Genomic DNA, 17,339 nt, shown 5'->3' on the forward strand with positions numbered 1-17,339 from the left:
TAACAAAGTTTAATATTGCAGTTTGTCTAGCTTTGGGGGTTTTAAGTCATAACATAAACACTTTTTATAGCATGCATTGTTTTAGTTAGCACATCTTTTTTAAAAAGAAGTTTACAGAAATATATGATCATAGAATCTTATAATGAAAAAAAGGTTGTTGATTCCCCTCATTTTGCTGATGGAAATCTGATCAGAATTTTTTCTTGTTGCCTAATTTTTATTCTCAAGACATGGGAGAAGTTGCTGTTTGGAGTTTGTTTTTTTCACGCCCTTGTCCAAGAGAGAAAGAAATTTGGTCCTCTTGGTTGGAATATTCCATATGGATTTAATGAATCAGACTTACGCATCAGTATTCGACAACTACAGGTAAAATTAGAAAGAAATAAGCATTGATGGCGGATCACTGTGTGTCAGGCCCTAGACAACTCCCTTTGCTTAAAATAAACTTAATCCTCCCAACATCACTAGTGGGTGGGTAGATGGAGTAATTATAACCGTGGTTTACGAAGCACTATCTCTATGGATTTTTTCTGGTGCAAGTAATGGAAAACCTGATTCAAACTGGCTTCAACCATAATGAAACTTACTGTCTCAGGGAGCCTGGGTGGCTCAGTTGGTTAAGTGTCTGTCTTCAGCTCAAGTCATGATCCTAGGGTCCTGGGATGGAGCCACACATCAGGGTCTCTGCTCATCAGGGAGTCTGTTTCTCCTTCTCCCTCTGCCTGCCTCTCCCCCAGCTTGTTCTCTCTCTCTCTCTCTCTCTCTCAAATAAATGAATAAAATTATTTAAAAAAAACTTATGGTCTCACATAAAAAAAAGTAGTACAAAGAAAGGACAGGCTCTAGAGTTGGGTGACTGAGCAAGTGTTTCCGTCAAGGACCCGGGTTCTTTCTGTCCTTTTGCAATGCCCTCCTCAAGTGTTGGCTTTATATGGGTCCTCACTATACTCTCTTCCTCTGCTCAGCCAAAGCTACAGTTTAGCTCTATCAGTCAAAAGAAATAGGCTGCCTACTTTAAGTAAAAAAAGGAATTTACTGAAAGAGTATTTGGGTAGATCATAGAATTCCCAAGATGGCTAGAGAGCCAAGGCATCTGGAGTCATATCTAGAACTCACCATGTCATGGTAAGAGCAGGTCCTCAACCCTGGTTGGATATTTGACACCACAGCTCACATAGCTGCCACATAGATTCTGGTCTAGGGCAGGCCCTTGAGGTCATCAAAAAAGATTCTTTTCTATTCCTGCTTTTTTGTGCATTGCACCCCAGTTCAAAGTCTAGCTCATGGGTCTAAGCCATAATTATAAAGGAGGCTGGGAAGTGAGTGTTTGGTTTTCTAGTTTCTATAGACTCACAAAGACAGTCAGCAGCCCCCCAGAAAAAAAATATATCCGCTATAAATTCCTACTTAGACTTTGAACTAGGCACATTACTTCATTAATTCTAGTCTTTGCAGCAACCCTATAACGTTGGTATTATCCCTATTTTTGAGAAAACCAAAGCTATAAGAAGTGAGCTTGCCCACTGAGGTAGGATTTGAACTCCAGTCTGTCCAACTCCAATACCTTTCCCATTATTTCTGTCCTATTTTTACCAAATATAGTAATCCAGCTGGACAACCACAGAGTATTAATATATTTCTGCTTCTTTGCTGTGACAAGAGCTTTTGTGACATGGGGCCTCATAAAGGGAAATGGGACCCATTGTGTGCTGTTAGATTTCACTCAGGTGGGGCTTTATAGGGCTATGAATATTTACTCATGTTTATACCATAACTGATAATTTTTATAGAAACTCTTGGTATATTATCAACTCTTTTTATTTCCTCTAAGCAAGGCAGAAACCTGAATTAGAACAAATCTGTCAATTTGAAAATCCCTGGGCAACTGATGAAATTGGTCCTTATAGAATTATAATTACATGACAAAATGACATTGATCTTAAACATTTTTCTTAAAGAACAATTTAACTGATACAGCCTAAGCTTGGAGAACACTTTGCTGATACCATCCTACTGGAGATAACCGGTCAACTGAGAATTCTTCACCTTCTGGCCAGGTCCCAGCCTGCAGCCTCTGGCGTCTTCAGCCCTCCCAGCCCCAACATTGGAGCTGACAGGCATAGACTAAATCCTCTTTTTTATCGCCAAGAACTGGGTACTCGAGAAGGGGGTCAGTTTTCAAATCATCTTCACCTGGTCCTATCAGCCGGCTACCTCTTGTCTCCACAGAGGCAGATCAGCACACTTAGGGTTAAGTTCACAACCAAGGAATGAAATATTAGTCTCTGTGTCTTGCATATGCCACAATTTTAACATGAATTTCTCTTGGGATCTCTTCCTTTGGTTTCAGGAAAGGGGGGAAACCCAGTTAAACCTACCTTTCCCTCCCCCAAAAATAAGAAAGGGAGAAACTTACCTCTTTCACAAATAACTTATCCTGCCACAAAGACAACTTCCCTGTGTCTCCTGTTCATATCTCTTGATACTTCTCTTCCTCCTGAAAACATGGGAATCTCAAAGAATGATACCTTCTTTTAACTTGGAAATATTTTTTCTTAACTATGCATCAGTTCTGTTATAATTCCTGCACTCTTAGGTAATTTTCAGTGGCAGGAAAAGTTCTCATCTGGTAACTTATACCATCCCAATATATATATACCAAAAGTTCCTGTCTATGGGAAAAAAGTAAAGGATCTGGAACTGGAAGAAATAAATTCAGGCTTTCATATCATTTCACATTTCCCAGACTCTGCTTCCTATTTGATACAGTTATTGGGAGATGAGTAAGATAATGTAAAATCTATGCAAATAGTTGTTTTTATTACTATTGTAAGTGGTGTCATATTGTGTGAACCAGGATTTGGCACTAAAATTTGGGATTACTTTGTTTTAATCACATTTAATGACATTTAATGACAGTGCCCTAAGTCAGGCACCAGGTTCTCAGCCTGGGCGCTATTGGCATTTGGGGTCAGATAGCTCCTTGTTTTGGGCTGGCCTGTGTAGTATTTAGCAGCATCCTACACTTCTGCCACTAGATGGCAGTAGCACCCCCCAACCACCGATCTAAAATGTCCCCAGATAGTGCCAAAGGTCCCCTAGGGGACAAAATTGCCCCAATTAACAGCCAGTTCCCTAAAACAAGGTTTATTCAAATTCATATGAAAAGGACTTGGTAATTTTCTTGTCATCTTTTTTTGTTAAATGTTTTTCTTGTTACAGAAACAATGCATGTTTATTTCCCCCCACCCTAAAATTGGAAGATGCAGATAAGCAAAATAATTTAAAATAAAAATAAAATAAACACTAATGGGGCACCTGGGTGGCTCAATCATTTGGTTAAGCATCTGACTCTTGACTTGGGCTCAGGGCGTGATCTCAGGGTTGTGAGATTGAGTCCCATGTGGGCTTTGGGCTTTGAGCTGTGCAAGGAGCCTGGTTGAGATTCTCTTTCCCTTAGCCCCCCTCCCCATTCTCACTCTTTCTCTCTCTCAAAAAAAAAAAAAAAAAAAAAAAAAAAAAAAAAAAAAAAAATTAAGTAAACACTAATAATTGTAGCCTTCCAAATGTAAGTTGTGATGATAGTTTTTCAGCCCCACTTCTGTGCATATAGATAGATGATTGACAGATAGACAGGTATTTAATGTCATTTTAAAATGGAAATGAAGTGAAAAATGTTAAGGTTTTTCTCATTTTATTTTTCCTTTGTTTCAGTTATTTATAAATGAATATAATACTGTTCCATTTGAAGCTATCTCCTACCTGACTGGGGAATGTAATTATGGTGGAAGGGTGACAGATGATTGGGACAGACGTCTCCTCTTAACCATGCTGGCTGACTTTTATAACCCACAAATCATTGAAAACCCTCATTACAAGTTTTCTCCCAGTGGAAACTATGTTGCACCTCCTAAAGGCACCTACGATGAGTACACTGAATTCATTAAGGTAACTGATGCCACTGAAAATAGCAATTTTCAGTAATTCTAAATTTTCTGAAAGCAAATAATGTAGAGGGCTAGACAAGTAGTATGGCTTCAGTCAACTTTCAGTATCTTTTGTTTCTGGCCATTACTGAAAACTGGAAGAGTTTGGTTCCTGGGTGCTTAATGTGTAGGTGATTTTTAACCCTTTTAGGTCTGCATGCGTTTACACCTTATGAATTAATGTAGCTGGTGGAAATGTGATGCTTGCTTCATCTGTTTCCCGGCAGAATCTTCCATTCACTCAACACCCTGAGATATTTGGATTACATGAAAATGTTGATATTTCCAAAGATCTGCAACAAACCAAAGTCCTCTTTGAATCCTTGCTCCTCACCCAGGGAGGCTCCAAACAAACAGGATCCTCAGGGAGTGCTGACCAGATTCTACTAGAAATCACCAAAGATATTCTCAAGAAGGTGATGTTTAGTTTAAAATATGTTGCTTATCCTATAAATTAAAATGGTACTGAAATGACAATCTGAAGATTCCATTTAGCAGCATTAGTACCTTATGTGAGAAACTGAGCCTTTCTGAGTCTTAGTTCCCAAATCTGTAAAGTGGTGATCATAGTACTAACCGTATAAGGTTCTTGTGAACATTTAAGAGGTCATGAATTAAAGAGCTCTGCGTGTTGCCTGGCACAGTGTAAGTTCCTAGTAACTACAGTTGTGGATGAGCTAATGAACATGTGACTTATTATCATTTCCAAGCAAAGATAATGGATCTGCTTTATAAAAACTGGAGGAAGTGGTCTGAACTTGCTGGTTCAAGGGGTGAATGGTTTTTAATCAACTTTAATCTATACCTTAGGGAGGGGGCAAGGGAGTAAGATCAGCACTAAATTAGTAACTACAGCTTTTTTGTTTTCCTTCATACTATAGCTCAAAATACTTAGCCTCCAGGTAAAGTGAAATGATACTCTTTTCTCACTTTTTTTCTGTGTCTTATATTCAATAAGGAAATACTAAGGGAACTTTAAAAAGATTATGGTCACCAGCGTGGATCTTCACAGTTACCCTCCAGGGTAAATGCTGTAATTACCGCCATATTTCAGTGTCAGGTGTTCTGATAGAGCAGAGCCTGACCTGTGGTCTACCTGCCTGGAAAGCCCACAGACAGCAACACTCCTCTCCTCTGCCTTGGTGGCCTTGCCTTGTGACTTTACAATAATTCTTTTGCTCCACTCAGGGACCATTATCTGGACCTCCCTGACTGGGAAGCTTCTTTGCCTTTTAGGAGTGTGAATTCCAAGGTCTTGAGGCTTGATTATCAGTCCCAAAGTTCCCTTCACTTCTCAAGCATCTCACAGGTGCTTCAGAGAAAGCAGACACTTGACACCTTCTCTCTCCCTGTTCCTTGGACCCTTGCTGTAGTCACACACACATTAATTATTTGAAAGTGGGATAAGCTAAGCTATTGGGAGCCAGTTGATAATTGATTGGAAATAAATATAAAACAGGAAATGGCAAATCGGTTTTATCAGTGAGAAATAAGATTCAGCTTACAAAAGGTAATTATACAACGTTTCAGAAATACTACCTTCTGCAAAGTGCGATAGCATGTAGCAAAGAGCATGGGCTTTGCAGTTAGAGACCTGTGGATTTAAACAGATCATCTTTTGGCTGTGTGCCCTGGGCAGTCACTCAACCTCTCTGTAGAGCTGACCCTGAACAACAAAGGTTTGAACTCCACAGATCCAGTCATATGTGAATTTTTTTGATAAATACAGCACAGTACTATAAACATATCTTCTCTTCCCTAAGATTTTCTTAATCACATTTTATTTTCCCTAGTTTACTATATTGTAAGAATATAGTATGTAATACATATGATCTACAAAATATGTGTTAATCAACAGTTTATGTTATTGGCAAGGATTCTGGTCAATTGTAGGTTATTAATAGTTAAGTTTTTGGAGAGTTGAAGTTATACCTGGATTTTTAACTATGCGGGGTCGGGGGGTCGGTGCCCTAATCCCTGTGTTGTTCAAGGGTCAACTGTACTTGAATAGCCTCGTCTGTAAAATGGAGATGACAACAGCCCCCTGAGAGTGCATGGTAAGGATTACATGCAGTAATGTACGGAAAGCAGCACAATGCCGAGTCCGTAGTAACTGCCTGGGGTTAGCTACCAGTGACGTGATAGCTGAATGAAACGAATTATCCTTTCTGAAGGTAATACGTGATCTTCAAAATCTATTTTCTTAGCTACCAAGTGATTTTGACATTGAATTAGCACTACTGAAGTTTCCTGTGAGATACGAAGAGAGCATGAATACCGTGTTAGTACAAGAAATGGAAAGATTTAACAAGTAAGGATCTATCTCCCCAGTGGTTCAGAAAACAACCAATCAAAGTTGATTAAAAAAAAAAAAAGCACACTGGTTTGAATTATAATTTTTAGAAAAAATTATCAAAACCTGTCATTTCCTTAGGATCCACCTGCACGCTCTAAAGTTGTATGGTGTTCTGCCCCAGCAGTGAAGGTACCTTTTAGAATGCAAAAATGATGGTGGAAATGAGATCTGTTTTTACTGGTGAAAATATTCATTAGTCGTAATTCTCACCCACCTGTTGTTATTCGCCCCAGGAACTAAAGACCAAATGAGCCAATGACAAGTCTGTTGTCATTTTTCTGCCACTTGATGCATATACACTTCTCTTTCCTTCCTGAGTCCCACCTAGGTCGATTACATACCCCATGACAGTGAACAAAGTATTTGCTTTGAATATTTTAATTGAATTTTCTACTATTCAATATCGGCTTAAGATATAGAGAAATTGTTTTGAATGAATTATGAATTTTCTAAGGTGTTTTCAAGTTTATTTGGGTTTCTGGACTTGTCGACACTTAAAAATATACCAAAACACTGTGATGCCTTAATTCAGCATTTTTTATACAAAGACCATATGTATTTATATGTAATAACATACTGTCTCTCAGTCTCTCAGTTGCCTAGATTTCTAGCCTAAAACCCTCAGCTCAGGTCTATTTATGGTGTTCTTAGCAGTTTGGGCCTACATGGGAAGCAAAGTATTTGCAAATATATCCATGAATTTATGGTTTATGCTTTAAGGAATTATTTTGCAAGTTTCAGCCTTTGCATTACACCTTCATAACTTTTTTTATATTTGCATTTTACCTTTTAATGGTATTTACCTGACATTTTCCCTAAAATCATTCTCTGCTTAAATTAGCCTGGTGTTAAGCAATAACACCCAGGAAGTAGCAACGTTGATATATTATTTTCTATATTATGTAATGATTAAAATGAAAAATGTTTATCCAAGTATCACCTAAAAGTACCTTCCCTTACCAAGTGGGAGATGACTCCATTTGGGGAAACACTCCCATAAAGCTGTGAATGAGATTTCTGCTGTTTCTTCTGAAAGACAGACATTGGTATTTAACCTCACATGTACATTGATGACTTAATTTCTTTCTTTGCAGTTTAATTAAAACTATACGCAACACTCTACAGGACCTTGAAAAAGCTATTAAGGGAGTGGTTGTAATGGATTCTGCACTGGAGGCACTCTCTGGCAGTTTGCTTGTTGGAAAGGTTCCAGAAATATGGGCCAGACGATCATACCCAAGTCTTAAACCCCTAGCAAGTTATATCACAGATTTTCTAGCCCGGTTGAAATTTTTGCAGGTAAAAGATTATATGTTTTATTTATATATATACATACATATAATTTTATTTTTTGGTTGACTGGAGAGAGATTAGAAATGCTCCGATCACTTGAATGTCTCTGAGTTGAGCAGTGTGGTTAGCAGTTTCATGGTAATCTAACCAAACATTTAGAATATTGAAAATAGGGGCATCTGGGTGGCTCAGTCAGTTAAGTGTCTGCCTTCAGCTCAGGTCATTCTGCTCAGCAGGGAGCCTGCTTCTGCTTCTCCCTCTGCCCCTCCTCCTACTTGTGTTCTCTCTCTCAAATACATAAATAATTTTTTTTTTTTTAAAGAAAAGAAGGGGCACCTGGGTGGCTCAGTGGGTTAAGCCTCTGCCTTTGGCTCAGGTCATGATCTTAGGGTCCTGGGATCGAGCCCCACATTAGGGCTTTCTGCTTAGCAGGGAGCCTGCTTCCTTTTCTCTCTCTGCCTGCCTCTCTACCTACATGTGACCTCTGTCTGTCAAATAAATAAATATTAAAATAAATAAATAAATAAAAGAAAATATATTGAAAATAACACATACTTCAAAGTACTGAGTAGAAAGTTAAAATTTTATTTTACCCAAGTCCAAGTAATATGTGACATTTATATTTTTTTAAGATTCTAGGTTTGTGTCTCTCTGAGACCACATACTTGGTCTCGTGATTTTAATACTGGTGGTAAATCACAAGAAGAACTCAAGATTTGGATTCACCAATAATTGGCCATTGTCTTAAAATCATTGCTTCTTATCCCCTAACTCATAAAAGGAAAAAGTTGAGTGCTTTGAAATCTCCACCTCCCCCCTCCAATCCCAAACACACACATAAAGGATGTTCAGGGCACTATCTCTCTTCTCCAGCAACTCGACTTGCCCGCATTGTATGATTACTGTTTATGTGGGGCTAAGAAGTGTGGAGAGCCCCCAGAATACTTCCTGAAAATTCATATTAGGTATATGATTCAGTTGCCTTTCTATTACAGTAGAGCTTTATTTGTTTCACTGTGGAAGCTAATCATAAAACAGCCAGTGCTTATGAAGATGAACAGTATCTTATTGTTTCAGTCTGTTTTGTTTTGTGTTTTGAGAGCGAGCAAGCACGGGAACATGCATGCCTATGTGGGGGAGGGGCAGAGAGAGAGAATCCCAAGCCGACTCCATGCTGAGTGTGGAGCCCATCGCTGGGCTCGATCCCATGACCCTGAGATCATGACCTGAGCTGAAATCAAGAGTTGGATGCTTAACCAACTGAGCCACCCAGGCGCCCCATTTTTTTTTTAATTAGTTAGTGGGCTTGTTCTTCTAGTATACATGCTTGCCATTTGTATTTCTCCTGTGAATTGCCTCTTCATCTCCTCAGCCCATTTTTCCTCAAGGCTGTTTCTGAAAAATAAATTTATAGGAGCTTTTTGTGTAGATTTTACATTTAACAGACCAAAAAAAAAAAAAAAACCCATCTAGGAAACAGCAGTTTTCAGTGTTCAGGCTGTAGGAGAGTTGCCACTTAACAGTTGTCTCCTCCATAAAACAGTCAATTTTATCTCATAAGGCAACAGTCTGATGGTGTGTGGTAAGAACTCAGCAAAAGTGGACTATTCTTTTGTAACATCATAACTTGTTGAACTTTATCAAATGCCTTTGCAGCATTTATTGCCGATGAGGTGACTTTTTTCCTTCTTCAGCTTGTTATTGCATTGGATTATGTCACTAGGTTTCCAAGTGTAAAACCACCCTTGTGTTTTCTAGAAAAATTCCCGTTGGTCAGTGGATCCTTCTTCTTCTAGTGCTTTCATCAATTCCATTTGGCTATTTTTAGGGATTTTGATAGACATTGCCTAGTCAGCCTCCAGAAAAATTATTTAATTGTATCCCCGATGACAGTGAATATGAGTGCCTGTTTCTCAGAATTAACCCTTTTCATCTTTGCTGACTGGATAAGTGAAGCTGTATGTATCAGGCCAAGTCCTAGCCACATTTACAGCTGCCTTCTGAGTTCCTCCTGTGTGTACCGGCCTCTTCCCATCCCTTACCAAAAGCATTTGACATGTGGTTAATCGCATCCTCCCCTTGCCACAATCTTCCTTTTTTTTTTTTTTTTAACACTTTAGTTCATTTCCCAAGCTTTTCTGAAACCTATTGGAACTGCTTTCCATTTCCCATATATTGCTTCCTTCCTAAAGGACCTCAAAGAGTCATTACTTTGGTCTTTTAGAGGGGTCCTGGCATGGTGCCAACAGGGAGAAGCTCCAGGACAAATTTCTTTTGTTGTTGTTAATAAAAACTTCATGTCAAACTCCCTACTCTCTGAAATTTGAATTTCCCCCTTGGAATCATTCCATTCAAATGAGTAAGAAAGATCTCACTCATTATTGGGCACACCTTTCGCCACACACCTTCCTCTGAATGGATCTCTCCCCCATTGTCCTCTTACCCTTAGGGAAGCTGTATGGTTTTCCCTTCTCCTTTTTTTCTCCTGGACTCTTGACTTCACCTCCCAATGCATTTTAGAGTTAACACGTTAAGCAAATGAGTTGTCCAGAGTTTTCTCTTTTTTCTTCTTTTCTGTCTCATCATTCATCCTAGTTATCTGACACTTAGTATCTGTGTGACTTTGAGCAAGATGTTACTTATCTTTCTGCCCTCCAGTCTCCTCATCTGTAAAGTGGGAGGAATAACTCACTGAGTTATTTTGTGAGCCAAATAAGGTAATGCATGTAAAGTGCTTAGCACAGTGCCTGGCACGCACTAAGTAAATGGTTGCTAACTCAGAAACCCTATACAAGTCGCTGACCCAGATACCTGTGACATTCTTGGCTAAACAAAGCCCTGGAGTGAGCAGGGGAATTTTCTATACCCTTGCCTTCTGGGCTCTAACAGCTTTTTTGTTCCTGGTGCTGGTTCTGCCTGGCTTGTGTCCTTGTCAAGCTCCATTTCTTTCTCTACCTCTTCTTTTTTATGCTTTATTTTTAAGATTTATTTATTTATTTGAGAGAGACAGGTGGCAGGGCAAGAGGGAAAGACTCTCAGGCAGATGCCTTGCTGTGTGCTCCCCGACCAACGCCAGGTTCAAACTCACAATCCTGAGATCACGACCCAAGTAGAAATCAAGAGTCCAGTGCTTAACCTGCTGAGCCACCTAGGCACCCCTCCCACCTCTTCTTGATTTGATAACTTGTACTGTTGCGACATCTCTAGCACCAGTCTTGTCTCTTCTTCCCAGGAAGCAAAGCTGGCTTCTTCCCACAGTGCACTGCTCACTCAGAGACAGAGTTCATTTTATTGATTCATCTGTTCATTCAACCAATAGGAACTGCGACACCTCCTCCCCCCGGCTTTGTCCAAAACATCTTGTTGTATCCTCTGTGAAATAAAAGGGTGAAGACCACATGAGCCCTGCCTTCGAGTTGCCAATAGCCTACAAGGGGATGAGCTTATGTATCTAAGAAAAGACAAATTCAGTAGACTAGGGGATGCATCATAAAAGATCAACTCGTAAAATGTTCTGGGAATTTGAAGAAGGGAAAGAGTTCTTCTAGCCCAGGAAAGCAGACAGCTTGTTTATTGGATGAGGAAGCCTTTGAGCTGGGTCTAAAGGATAAGAGGTTTTGGACACTGGGGGAAATGGAAAAGGACTTAGAGATAGCTGTGTGATGAAAGGCACTATCGCATTTAAGACTGATTCTGCTGTAAAAATTCTGACATAAACACAAAGTTTATTGCCTCAGTGATTGGAAAACCCAGGGCATCAGGCTGACCTGGGGTGCAGAATGGCTCCCTGGCCCTGGATTCTTGCACACTGTCTCCTGCTCCACTTCTTGGAGGCTTGACTCCATCCCTAGGGAGGTTCTTGTCTGATGGTAGCAAAAGAGCAGCAACTCTGGCCCCACATCGACGCGGTTTCAAGGAGCTGAGCGCCTTTCCCCCAAAAATCCCAGCAAGAGTCTCTGCATCTCTGGCTTTGACTGGGTCACGTGTCCATTCCTGAATCCATCACGACGACTGCAGGTATCCTCGGCCGGCCTGAATCACGCGCCCACCCCAGGAGGTGGAGCACCAGAAGTGCTTGAGTTGAGAGTGTGGAAAGCCTCCATCGGGGTGTTAAGAGTAGTGTCACTTGAAGATAAGCCGAAAATACAGCAGATGTCTATCCAATGCAGAGAAGAGACCAGCAAATAGTCAGATTAGAATGCCAGATGCTTGAAGGGGAATTAATAAAAGGGACCAAGCTGGAAATACAATTTGAGGCGAGATTGTGAGGTCTCTCAAACAGGAGACTAAGGTGCTGAGACTTTAGTTTGGAGAGTAGTAGTTGATCTCTAAAGAACTATGCAAGGTGCTAAACCCAGTCCGAGCCATGCATGGTGCCGTTGACTCTGCAAACATGACTGTAGATGTACTGAAGAGAGAGGGAAGATGTGAGAAGACGGACACATCAGTACAGAAAGAAGACGTGGATCTCTGGAGGGGGCAATGGGAGTTGAGAGGTTTGAGGAGCTGGAATCAACACACAGGGGCTCTGTGCTATGATGTGTAAGATGGCTGAAGGTAATGGCTTTTGAGTGGGATTAAGTAATATAAAAATTTCCAAATAATTTACCTTTGGCTCTTTGCAGAAGATGTGAATCTTTCAAACTTTGTTTTATTCAGTTTAATGTTAAAATTAGTTTGAACTTTCCAAGAAGAGTAACTATAAAGGCAAAGAAGTAGAAGGCCAAGGTTGTATGTTTTGTGTGTCAGGGAAGAGAGTCCTGTGATGGAAAGTGTGGGCAGCACAAAAACCAGAATCGGGAATTGTCTATGAAGTGAAGCTGTGTGAGTTGGAAAATGAACATAATGTATTTTTGTTTGCCCTTTACAGGACTGGCATAATTCAGGAAAACCTAATGTGTTCTGGCTCTCAGGATTCTTTTTCACCCAAGCCTTCCTTACTGGAGCTATGCAGAATTATGCCAGAAAATACACCATCCCTATTGATTTACTAGGATATGAATTTGAGGTACAGTAACCCCCTGAACTCCACAGTCTATTATTATATCAAAATCATGTATTTAAGCAAGGAAGAGATACAGAATTCTTATCTTTATGGTCCATTATAGACTATTTGACTTCTTTCCATTCTTTGTGTTTCATGAAGAAAGTAGATGATACTTGTCTTGCTGTGTCTGATAGGACTTTTCTATATTTCAATTTTCCACTCAAATACTCTAATGCTCCTCATCTGTTTTAACAAAAATTAATATAAGATACAGTAAAACCCAATAGAATGCTTTAAAAAGAACTATATTATACATTTTTATATTTGCACTTTTACCGAAAATTTTATATAAGCCATTATAGAGTGGAGTTTCCCTGAATACGTTCTGGAAATTGAGCAGATGTTTTCCTTATGAGACAAAGTTGTCTGGGAAAGAGACCATTACAAGTGTGGGCCTCTCCCTTCAGGTTATTCCTTCAGATACATCTGAGACGGCCCCTGAAGACGGCGTGTACATCCACGGATTATATCTCGACGGAGCACGCTGGGACAGAACAAGGTCAGGGCTCTCAGCGGCAGAGACATCTTTAGTTGTAGCTAAATGAGTAAAATACAGCATCGGCTGCCTCCCTCCCTCCCACCCCATCAAGGGCCTCTTCGAGGGAATATGGCAAGCAGTAAAAAATAACAGAATCCTTGCCATAAATCATTACTCAGGCTGGAGCAATTGATAAGTATTTTTAGGTCCTGAAGAATTTTTAGTTAATATTTCAATGGTCTAACTAGTAGAAAATTTAGCTGAAATTATTTTCTTCTTCTGTTTTAGGACTGTTACCTTCTGTCTTATAACAGGCAGGAGTGCCTCACTTTCAAAGATTTTATGGTTATAGTAAACTTCCCATTTCTGTTGGTGAATGGAAAACTTTCTCTTAGATTTTGATGACATAATAAATAAATATTTAAAATCAACACTGAATTTCCAGCTTGGGAAACTGAGCATTGCTATTCTTGTTTAACATATGCAGGGAAGGGGCACTTGGGCGGCACAGTCACTTATGCAGCAGACTCTCGGCTTTGGCTCAGGTCGTGATCTCAGAGTGGTGGGATCAAGCCCTGAGTTGGGAGTCTGCTTGAGATTGTCTCTTTCTCCTTCTGCCTCTCCAGTTCATGCTTGCATAAGCTTTCTCTCAAATAATATATAAATTTTTAAAAATGTACATAGGGCTAAGAGGGAAGGGGAGAGATTATTTCCCTTGAAACCCTGCTCTTTATCAGTCCATTAATAAGCACAATCCTCTATTTCCAAGGTCAGGGTTAGGCTTTGCTCTCAAAGGAGGGTTAAAGGCTGAAGCCCAGAGAATCACTTGAAGGCAGCAAGATGGAGGCTCTAGAGAGATCATTCCAAGACAGGGTGAAGAGGAGACTTACTGCACCTAGTTCCTGTGGTTATTTCTGTCTCTTTTCTTTTTCACGCTACTGACATTTGTGTTAACTTACCTTTCCTAAAATATGTATTCATTCATCATTTTCTTCCTTCTTCCTCCCTCCTTCCCTTCCTCTCCTCCTCCCCTCTTTCTTTCCTTCCCTCTTCCTTCCTTACCTTCCTCCTTCCCTCCTTTTTTCGAACAAATAGACAATGTAGCAAAGGGAAAAGAAACCATATTTTCTAGATAGGCAGATGTACATTTGAATTCTGACTCTGGCACTTAAGGTCTGTGTTACTGTGAGAAAACTACTCAATCTCTCTGAGCTTCCACTTTTCATTAGTGGAACAGGAATGGGGACAAGGTCACAGTGGGGACCAAATGTGATACAATAGTGTTGACCTCATGGATTGTGCTTAAAAAGTGGAAGGTTCCCTAGGCGGCTCAGTTGGTTAAGCATCTACCTTTGGGTTAGGTCATGATCCCAGGGTCCTAGGACTGAGCCCCGAGTTGGGCTCCCTGCCCAGTGGGGAGACTGTTTCTCCCGTTCCCTCTGCCCTTCCCCCTGCTTGTGCTCTATCTAAAATAAATAACTAAATAAAATATTTTTTAAAAAGTGGCAGGAATTGATATTTGTCCACTGTTCGCACACACTGCCTTGCCATAGTTATCTTTTGTTTCTTTTAATTATTCATTGTCTCTTCCTTGGCTGTGTTTTGTTTTGTTTTCTATTCCTTTCTCTGAGTATTTCTGATCCTCTCTTGTATTAAAAGCCAATATCTAAATAGCAGTTTCTAGAAGCAAATTTCATCTTACTTCTAATAAATATGTTTATTTCTCCTCTCAGTGGATTGCTTGCCGAACAACGTCCCAAACTTCTATTTGACATGATGCCCATCATATGGATAAAACCAAGTAAGTCTACCTCTAATAAAGTTTCTTAAGAGGTTTAGAGAAGGGTAATCATAGATATTTTTAACGGCTCCCCCAATTAAGTCTTTGTTCAAACCTATTAAAACATTGTTTAATTACAATAAACAGCGACTGAATGTTTACATTGGAAATATATTGTTCCCCTGTTTTGTGTTGAATTCATGTTATTCTGGAGATATCATTCTGCCTCTTTTTGCTCTTATCACATGGAATGCAACATTTTCTCTGCCCTTCCCCCACACTTCTACTTTTCCAGAGTCCGGAGCATCCCATCAATATTTTGATGCTGAAAAGCCTTTGCACACCTCTCAGAAACACACAGCTTGTGGCTAGAGTCTTCTGGCTACAGGAAACTCTTAGGCTCCAGAGCCATCCAGGTGCCCAAAGGCACAGCTGTTGCAAGGCACAGGGTGTGGAGGCCAGCTCTGCTCTCCTGGGAAAGCTACTTGCTCCTTCCTGTCTTCTGCTACCTTTATTTTTCCCCGAGTCTGAACAAATGAGACTCCTTCGTTTTTACTTTCTTCTCTAGTGTTTTTGTTCTCCTTTAACTATCAATGGAAACATTTCCAAATCACCCACAATCACCACCTCACAAATTAAGCATTTTCATTAGTAACGCAGTTCAATTATAACTCCAAGAAATGCAGCCTTAGTTTAGAAAGACTCCTAATATCTCATATCGAGCCTTTCAAGGATAATATGTAGGTTCTTTCTATGAGTAGGTAAGAGTTAGTGAGTTTTTCCTAGTAATAAGCTGCTGAAAGCAAACAGTAACTTCCACTTCTTCTGATTTATGCATTTCTTGTATTCGGGCTCTAAGCCGCAGTGTCCTCTCTTTTTATGCCCGCCTCATTACATAATGTATTTTATTCCTTCTTCCCTACATTCTCCTCCTCTCCCATGACCTCCCGAGTGTTTTCACGCCTGCTAAGTTATCAGGATTCCTGAAAGCTCTCGATTTCTATCCTGTAGACCAAGAATCACGCACCACATGAAATCACTTGTCTTGTTCCACAGCCATAATCATATCCCCACAGTAAACTAACAATAGCAACATCAAAATGTTCAAATATTATAATCATGATCTTCGCTTTAGTACTAAAATAGTTGTTCTTTTAGTCCCAGGCACTGCTTTCCCTTTACCAAATGAATGTATTTCTTTCTTTTCCAAGCTATAAAGTCTCAGATTGTGAAATCGAATGCCTACATCTGTCCCCTCTACAAGACAAGTGAACGTAAAGGAACACTTTCCACTACAGGACATTCTACTAACTTTGTTATTGCAATGTTGTTGAAGACGGACCAACCCACTCAACACTGGATCAAGCGTGGGGTTGCTTTGCTGTGTCAGTTGGACAACTAGATTGGGAAAACTTAGGAAAATATATGAAAGACATTTAAAAAAAAATGTGTGTTCTCTTCACATACTTCAAAATACATATATTATAAAACCAAGTATCTTCGTGTCATTTTTTTTTTTTTTTTGAAGTAGGCTCTATGCCGAGTGTGGAGTCCACCACAGTGCTTGAACTCAGGACCCTGAGATCAAGACCTGAGCTGATCAGGAGTTGGATACATAACAGACTGGGCCACCCAGGCACCCCATGTATCTTTCTTTTAAATGGTCTTTTCACAGTCCTCCTCCCTGATGTATCACTCTTGCTTGACTGGAATACAGCTCTTCCAGAAAACCTGAAGGAAATGTTTCTTTGAAGCATATGAGAAACCTTTGGAACTTCTATTTATTTGCTATGTAGGTGAAAAACAGATTTGGGGAGACTAACTGCATAAAACTTAGTATCAGAAAATATGTTTTCACAAGTGTTAAGTCATGTTTTCAGCTTCAGTAATAGTTGACTTTCCACTCACCTACCCGAGGGGATTCTAAATAAGGAAAATATCAAAACAATCCCAGATCTAAACCCCTTACATCACGCTTTTATAACATTAGCTCCACTGCTCACAGTATCCCTGTGTGGAGGCAAGTTAACTCAGACAGTGAAGTCTGCGTGCAAAGGCAGTAAGATGGCTGGGGATGGGCCTACACACCGGTGCTATTGTGCTGCTGGGCATTGCTTTCATGTTTGATTGGAAATGCCAAGTGTCTCTTTGTTATGTTTAATAGTTAATATTATTTAGCATATATTCATAATGGTATCGATTAACAATTTCAAAACATTTCAACAAAACAAAACTACAGTTGAAATTTTATTATCTTGTGTGGAATTAATTCCTTCCTTGGGAGTCTCAGGACACTTTAGGCTGCAGCTTTCTAACATAGGGGAAATGTAGGTAGGGCTCCCCAGTGACTCAGAATGGGTGGGAGAGACACTGATAAATCCGTCAGAGAAAAATGGCCT

The 17,339-nt window shown here is 39.9% G+C and overlaps 1 protein-coding gene across 6 annotated transcripts in view; it reads left to right on the forward strand.

Annotated features, from left to right (window-relative positions):
- Nucleotides 1-16,583, forward strand: part of DNAH12 (dynein axonemal heavy chain 12) — a 224,768-nt gene extending 208,185 nt beyond the window's left edge. For all 6 annotated transcript variants that reach the window (XM_047691438.1, XM_047691441.1, XM_047691430.1 and 3 more), the window contains 9 exons: nucleotides 229-366; nucleotides 3,715-3,948; nucleotides 4,214-4,402; nucleotides 6,194-6,297; nucleotides 7,437-7,641; nucleotides 12,506-12,643; nucleotides 13,090-13,181; nucleotides 14,894-14,961; nucleotides 16,152-16,583. In XM_047691438.1, coding sequence (XP_047547394.1) covers nucleotides 229-366; nucleotides 3,715-3,948; nucleotides 4,214-4,402; nucleotides 6,194-6,297; nucleotides 7,437-7,641; nucleotides 12,506-12,643; nucleotides 13,090-13,181; nucleotides 14,894-14,961; nucleotides 16,152-16,342 — 1,359 coding nt within the window. In that variant the 3' untranslated portion in view covers nucleotides 16,343-16,583. The remainder of the gene's footprint in view (nucleotides 1-228; nucleotides 367-3,714; nucleotides 3,949-4,213; nucleotides 4,403-6,193; nucleotides 6,298-7,436; nucleotides 7,642-12,505; nucleotides 12,644-13,089; nucleotides 13,182-14,893; nucleotides 14,962-16,151) is intronic.
- Nucleotides 16,584-17,339: the final 756 nt, after the last annotated feature.

The sequence above is a fragment of the Lutra lutra genome, chromosome 1 (genome assembly GCF_902655055.1).
Source record: "Lutra lutra chromosome 1, mLutLut1.2, whole genome shotgun sequence".
Lineage (NCBI taxonomy): Eukaryota > Metazoa > Chordata > Mammalia > Carnivora > Mustelidae > Lutra > Lutra lutra.